The following is an 8,015-nucleotide window of genomic DNA, read 5'->3' as shown; positions in this document are numbered from 1 at the left end:
ACAGACTTTTTTTTTGCCTTAACACTTTACCTGTCTTCTTTACTTATTCATCTCACATACCACACACCCATTACCCCATCCTACCCCCCCCCCCCACTCACATCCCATCCCACTTAATAACTGTCCTTTCTCATTTCTCTGCCTGCGTCAATTTTTTGGAACGGCCCACATCATTGTCAGTAGTTTGCCTGGGGCTGGACATCGACTGAATTTGCTCATTAGGAGAAAAATTAATATAAAATGTGTCATTGGTGCCTCAGGGCAGAGTCTTGTCATAATTATATTGGCATGGTCATTCTCATCGTAGAAGCGCATTTAGTCCTCCACTATAGAATTGCCTTTGTATAATTATAAAAAGTGTGGGGGTGGGAGATGGATAGGAGATGGGGGAAAATTGGAGAAAAAAAAGACAAATTCGCTGGTTGTCACTAATAAAAGGCCCTATAATGCGATAGGCAATATTAGTGTGACCAGAAAGGGAAGGAGGGAGGGAGGGGTAAGTAGAGGGCAATATCTCACAGAGATCTATAGATCCTATCAGTCTGATGAAGTGTTTTGAAGCAAGTTATTGTTGTCATCCAATGCTGTATATTTGAGTATAAAAGCATCATGGAACAGACCTGTTGGCTTTCTTCGTGGACACACTCGTAGAAAAGCCATTCTCAGGTTGGTGTTTGCTTTTTTTAAATTTTTTATCTCCATAGTAGTTTTTGTACAACTATGTTCTCTTTTTGTTTGTTATCAATTTTTTCTTTAATCTTTTTTTTCTACTAAACATGAAAAACTAGGTGTTTTTCTTCATCTTCATTGTCTTTATGGTAGAGCAGTGTGTTTTCATCCAGAATCTATCCTCACACAGAGCCGTTGCGAGGATTTAATTTTCTTCCACAAATTTACCAAAATGGCCATGACACGGTTTCAGGAAATTTCAAAAGTTTCACACAGTCCTTCGCACCCGTTTTCTCACTGCGTGAGCAAGTTCGGCAGCTATGACTAAATGACGACAAAATAGCTTAAGCATTGTCTGCTTTTACCTCCTGTCTGTACAGTAGTAGGGGAAAGGCTCCTAATATGGACCGGCTCCTAATATGGACCACTTCCGGTTCTGACAAACTAACGGCGCTAGAGCGCTCAAAACAATTTCATTCGCTTTATTCACCCTCTCTGGATAAGTTGCACATGTCAAAACAGTTGCAGAAACACAAACCTCAAAACCGTTAGGCTTTTTCGCTTTTTTTGACTTTTGGCAGCGTTCACTCTAAATTTGCCGCCTAAAACGGACTCGTTTCTGTCCACAGCCAAAGCTTTTATCACACAAAAATGGCTATATATGACAGCTAAGACCGTATTTGTTACATTTTAGCAGTGTGTGCCCCGGGTTTCTACTGCAAACAAAAAATAATAGCAAAACCTCAAAGTATGTGTGAGTCCCCTAATATGGACCACCTTCAACAAATCGAAGAAAATAAAAGCTAAAGGCAATTTTGATTAGTTCATTAAGAAGCTTGCTGAAAATAACCTATAACTAGCCCTCGAGATTTCAAAAAAATATAACAAATAGTCTTTTTTGTGTGGAAGTTGATAATTTCACTTATTTTCACTCTGTTTTTGATAAGCTCCTTCAGTTTCCTGGTGTGCTTCAAATAATGCTCTCATCAACCCAAAACAGCTAAATCTAAAGCATATTTGAATTTGTCTGACTTGCACACTAAGTTGTATCATGTTATTTTGAAGTATAGGGGGCTTTTTACAGTGATTCGTGAAGGCCGCTTCACTGGTCCATATTGGGCTCCTAATATGGACCATTTGTGATTTTTTTCTGTATTTAATTTTTGCTGAATGTCTATCAAAGCTATTTCACTTTAATTAGGCCTAACGGTTAAACTAAGAGAGAAAGGACTACCAAATTTTCTACAAAATGAAACTTCTTCGCAAGAAAACAAGCTAGTTATCAGCAATAAACAAAAAGTGGTCCATATTAGGGGCCCTTCCCCTATACCTTATGCTTGCGCGTGTTAAAGAGAGAGAGAGAGAGAGAGCGAGAGAGAGAGAGAGAGAGAGAGAGAGAGAGAGAGAGAGAGAGAGAGAGAGAGAGAGAGAGAGAGAGAGAGAGAGAGAGAGAGAGAGAGAGAGAGAGGTCATAATAGCATGCATGCATATTGTAAGTGCGCACATGCTCGTGTTTTTTCTTAAATGATTTTTGTTGTTGTTGCTGTTGATTTTGTGCTTGGTTTTATTGCTATGTCAGTTATTGTTAAGTTTGGTTTGCCCAAGTTTTCTGTTCTAAATCGATGATTTGTATATCATCGTGTAAATGTATGCATCATTGCATGTGTGTTTCTCTGTGTGTGTGTGTGTGTGTGTGTGTGTGTGTGTGTGTGTGTGTGTGTGTGTGTGTGTGTGTTTGCATGTGTGCGTGTGTTCATGCATGTATTTGTGTGTGCATGCATGCGTGTGTGTAGGCCTATGTATGTGCATGCGTGTGTGTGTGTCGGTACATGCATGCTCTCATTCATGCGTGTGTGTGTGTCGGTACATGCATGCTCTCATTCATGCGTGTGTGTGTGTCGGTACATGCATGCTCTCATTCATGCGTGTGTGTGTGTCGGTACATGCATGCTCTCATTCATGCGTATGTGTGTGTCGGTACATGCATGCTCTCATTCATGCGTGTGTGTGTGTCGGTACATGCATGCTCTCATTCATGCGTGTGTGTGTGTCGGTACATGCATGCTCTCATTCATGCGTGTGTGTGTGTCGGTACATGCATGCTCTCATTCATGCGTGTGTGTGTGTCGGTACATGCATGCTCTCATTCATGCGTATGTGTGTGTCGGTACATGCATGCTCTCATTCATGCGTGTGTGTGTGTCGGTACATGCATGCTCTCATTCATGCGTATGCACACGCGTGTGTGTGTGCTTGTTTTCTCAGCAGTAGCACAGTCACCACTGAGACAAGACTCGTGATGTCCACACACACCAGCATGGTGGTGGTGCCTCTGATGGCGCTACTGCTGTTGCTGTCGCTGAGAGCGACGCTCGGCCAGACAGCGCCGGACAGCGGAATGGACACCAAACTAAAGGACACTATCGTCAGGGTGCACAACAACTACAGAACCATGGTCAAAGCCTCCAACATGCTGGGATTGGTGAGAACTCTTCAGTTTCAAGTCTTTGTACTATGTCACAGGGTGACGCAGTAGTGCCCCTTGTCACAGGCAGATGCTCTGCACTGACGGAGTTGTCTCCCTACCAAAGCGTGAGCTTTTCAAAGTACAGTGGACCCGCTCCGATGGGGTCGCCTTCACGCGGCGGGAGTGTTTCCACAGAGCTACCCCACCCCTTTACTTCTCTTCTTTTGTCTTATTTCTGCCTTACCAGTCCTTTCACCTATATTTCCTTCCAAGAAAACTCTCCCTACTATTCCCTGCAGTTTTCCAATTCTTTTCTTGTTGTCTTATTTCTACCTGACTGGATCCATCACCTTTATTTCACTTACCAAAAGTCTTCTTTTCCACATCCTTATTTCTCTGCCCCCCGCATGTCGTAAGAGGCGACTAACGGATTCTGTTTCTCCTTTTACCCTTGTTGAGTGGTTCTTGTATAGAATATAGTCAATGTTTGTAAAGATTTTAGTCAAGCAGTATGTAAGAAATGTTTAGTCCTTTGTACTGGAAACTTGCATTCTCCCAGTAAGGTCATATATTGTACTACGTTGCAAGCCCCTGGAGCAATTTTTTGATTAGTGCTTTTGTGAACAAGAAACACTTAACAAGTGGCTCTATCCCATCTCCCCCCTTTCCCCTATCCCATCTCCCCCCTTTCCCTCGTCGCGATATAACCTTCGTGGTTGAAAACGACGTTAAACACCAAATAAAGAACAGTGGACCCGCCCCCCCCCCCTTTTAAGACCTCTAAATATCTGAGAAAATCAGGTCTTAAAACGGAGGGAGTCTTAAATTAGGGGGTCCTAAAGGGGGTTCCACTGTAGCACAACGGTATTTTGGTATGTCGGAAGACAGCACACCCGTGAGATATGGAGTAGCTGTTTGTGCTCTGGCTCCTGTTGTCACATAGTTTGTGAGCGCGCCTGTGTGTGTTAATAATCTGAGACAAATGTCGCCAATGTTTTTGCAGAGTGACGTTAAATAAACGATTTTATCATCAACATCATCATCACCTAGTATGCGCTTGAGAACCTTTGCGTACCCATCGCAGTTTATATAAGGTTATTAATTTAGCGCTAAAATCTCAATCCTGTTTGACTATCTTTGCCTCCAAAGGTGATTCTTGTGCGCAGGTCAGACTCACAATACCATGTTTAAAACAAATCTTGTGTGTGGATATAACGATTGACTGAACCAGTGAATGTAGTGATTTAGTTTTTTTGCGACTTGTTTAATAACCAATGTTAATATTCTGGCATTATATATAATATATTTATACTGTACATTTTCTTATATCACGTAGCAGCCTGGTTCTATTTTGTTTTAAAAAAGATTGTATCATAAAACAGAGACATGAAACAAATTTTTATCAGGTGTGTCAGAGTAATGCTATATAAATAGTATGAACTTGTTTCAAATCAGCTAAATATTTGTTTTGCTTTAGAAAATCAAATTTGACTCGTGAAAAACTGCATGTGTTATTTCATTCACAGGGGAGAGCTGTTTCTTTTCCTTTCGCATGGCATCCATTCATTGTGTCATCCATTCATTCATGTATTTATTCATTGTGGCATCCATTCATTTATTCGTTCATTGTGTCAACCATTCATTGTGTCATCCATTCATTTATTTATTCATTGTGTCATCCATTTATTTATTCATTGTTTCATTCATTCATTTATTCATTCATTGTGTCATCCATTCATTTATTCGTTCATTGTGTCATCCATTCATTTATTTATTCATTGTGTCATCCATTCATTTATTTATTCATTGTGTCATCCATTCATTTATTCATTGTGTCATCCTTTCATTTATTGTGTCATCCATTCATTTATTATGTCATCCATTCATTCATTGTGTCATCCATTCATTCATTGTGTTATCCATTTATTTATTTACTGTGTCATCCATTTATGTATTCATTGTGTCATCCATTCATTCATTGTGTCATCCATTTATTTATTCATTGTGTCATCCATTCATTTATTCATTCATTGTGTCATCCAATCAGTTATTAATTCATTGTGTCATCCATTTATTTACTCATTCATTGTGTCATCCATTCATTTATTCATTGTCTCATCCATTCATTGTGTCATCCATTTATTTATTCATTGTGTCATCCATTCATTTACTCATTCATTGTGTCATCCATTCATTTATTCATTGTGTCATCCTTCATTTATTCATAGTGTCATCCATTCATTCATTGTGTCATCCATTTATTTATTCATTGTGTCATCCATTCATTTATTCATTCATTGTGTCATCCATTCATTGTGTCATCCATTCATTGTGTCATCCATTCATTTATTCATTCATTGTGTCATTCATTTATTTATTCATTGTGTCATCCATTCATTTATTTATTCATTGTGTCATCCATTCATTTATTCATTGTGTCATCCATTCATTCATTGAGTCACTCCTTTAATTACTGATGACCTGTTTACAGCGGTGGAGCGACTACCTAGAAACAAAGGCAGCGGACTGGGTGTCCAAGTGTGACTTCAAGCACCAGGCTGATCCCCAGTGGGGCGAGAACATCTACCGCTCAGAGTTCGACCGGCCCGTCACCTCGATCGTCTTCACAGGTAAAGGTCTTGTGCTGACTCTCTTCAGTGTCTGAAGACCCTCATGCGCCCACATGCATACGATCAAGATCCCATGCTCACAGCGTTACATGATGTGCCGTGTTATATATATGGTCTTCTGTTACATGCTATGTGTGATAGTGTTTTGTGTTACAGTTACACAGTGTGGTATATATTACATGATGTGCTGTGTGTAACATGATGTGCTGTGTGATAGTGTTCTGTGTTACACAGTGTTGTGGTACGTGATGTGATGTGTATGATAGTGTTGTGTGTTACATGATGTGATGTGTGTGAAAGTGTTGTGTGTTACATAATGTGCTGTGTGTGATAGTGTTGTTACACAGTGTTGTGTGTTACATATTATGCTGTGTGTGATAGTGTTCTGTGTTACACAATGTTGTGTGTTACACGATGTGCTGTGTGCAGGCATGGCGTCGTGGAACCTGGAGCGGTCCTTTATGGGCATCACCTCCTGTTGTGACGCCATCGTCAACAGCACACTCTGCTGCAACTACCAGCAGGTAGGTCACTGTGTCAAGGTCACGCTATCAAGATCACACTAGGCCTGGCTCTGAAGGTCAAGCACAAACCAAAAGGTCACGATGTGAAGGTCACACTGTCTAAATGGCCTCGCTCTGAAGGTCAAGCTAGAGGTCACACTGTTAAGTTCATACAGATTAAAAGGCCTTGCTCTGAACAATATGTTTATGTTTTCTTAATAAAAAAAAAGGTAGACGATTAATTTGACTTTCTTCTCGTATGTAAAAGTTGCCAAGTCTTGCCTTTCATGATTTTTAGTAGATTTTCAATTGGTCCCTTCTGTTCTTGTCACGTCAATTTTGGTGGAACCTTTATTTGAGCGGTGGTCACGTGATCCCTGTTAAAGAAATCATTGATTCGATAGGACATATCCTCTTGCATGAAAAATGTATGGGACATTAAAAAATATCCGTGTATGTCCGATGTCGGACGTGGATGTGAGGCCCTGACAGACAAAGACAACGACAGAGACACACCTACACACACACAGTGAAAATAAAAGTCAATGGCACAAATAGTGACGTACCTGATGACATATCAATGTTTCGAAGCTCAATATTATTGGTCGGAGTCGACAGGGTGTATTGCACTCCCAATCTTGTAGACGGGTGACTGCAAATCCATATCAATCCACAAAACATCGACAGTTCAGCATGGTCATAGTCTCACAACCAATCGTTCGCAGCAGCTCTCAAGATATCCGCGAGACATGCTCTTTGTTATACTTCGAAAGTCACAAGAACTATGATCTTCTGCCTTCGCAGCTCTTGCAGCTGACCATGCTACATGCTTTGCTATGGTTTGGAATTTGCTAAAGCTTGGAATACCGATAGTGCCCATTGAACACTGATTCATGGAGCAAATTGACAGGTTGCCAACACTGATTTGCTTAGATATGTGATATGTACCTTCTACTGATAATGATATTTATGGAATGCAAGCTCACTTTCAAGGTCTTGTTGCTTTATTTCAATCAGTGTAACCCTGCAATGACAAACTTTACACACCAACTGTGTCGAAAAACTGTCACTCAGTAGTGTCATGTCGATAATTCCGTTTCTCACTAGCACAGAATTCAAAATCACATCATCTGGCAGTGCCAGTGGCACTCATGTATCTGTATCTGTATCTGTCTGTTACGCTGCACTTGTAGAACAAGTCATCCAGATGTCTGGCATTGTTGCAGCGGAGTGGGGGGTGCGCAGCTAGTTCTTTATCGTCGTCTGGCTACTGCCAGCGCCGACTTGAAGCTCTCGGTCGATGCCGAGGTTACAGTTTCTTCATCTAATTGGTTCCAGGCCACTACTGTCTTTGGAAAAAACGAATGTCTGTATTGCTCAGTGTTACAGCGTGGCACAGTGAAGCATCTGCTATTGTTCCTGATGTAGTTGTCTACTGGATTCGAGGTGCTAAAGTCTCTGGAAGATTGACGTGGACGAATGAGGCGTCCTGGTTTTTGAGGGGTCAGGAACTTGTCAGGCGGGATTGCCGGCACCAGCCCCTCAGCCACTTTGTAGAAGGAGGTTAGACGCAGGTGTTCGCGACGTTCCTGGAGGGTTGGTAGTTGAAGCTTGTGTAGGAGCCCAGTGACGAAGCCAGGAGTCGTGGTTCTGTAGTCACCAGAGATGAAGCGGGATGCGTTCCGCTGTATGCGCTCCAATCTCTCGACGTCCTGCTTAAGGTATGGGTCCCAGATGGTGGCACCA

General features: G+C 41.3%; 1 protein-coding gene across 1 annotated transcript in view; it reads left to right on the top strand.

The window, feature by feature from the left end:
• Positions 1 to 588: 588 nt before the first annotated feature.
• LOC138965893 (peptidase inhibitor 16-like) overlaps positions 589 to 8,015 on the top strand; it is an 11,171-nt gene continuing 3,744 nt past the window's right edge. Inside the window, exons 1-4 of the mRNA XM_070337982.1 lie at positions 589 to 666; positions 2,935 to 3,151; positions 5,628 to 5,766; positions 6,196 to 6,290. Of these exons, the coding sequence (XP_070194083.1) occupies positions 2,969 to 3,151; positions 5,628 to 5,766; positions 6,196 to 6,290 (417 nt within the window). The 5' untranslated portion in view covers positions 589 to 666; positions 2,935 to 2,968. The remainder of the gene's footprint in view (positions 667 to 2,934; positions 3,152 to 5,627; positions 5,767 to 6,195; positions 6,291 to 8,015) is intronic.

The sequence above is a fragment of the Littorina saxatilis genome, linkage group LG5 (genome assembly GCF_037325665.1).
Source record: "Littorina saxatilis isolate snail1 linkage group LG5, US_GU_Lsax_2.0, whole genome shotgun sequence".
Taxonomy (NCBI): domain Eukaryota; kingdom Metazoa; phylum Mollusca; class Gastropoda; order Littorinimorpha; family Littorinidae; genus Littorina; species Littorina saxatilis.
The sequence above is the reverse complement of the archived record's forward strand: the minus strand, read 5'-3'. Positions and strand labels throughout refer to the sequence as shown.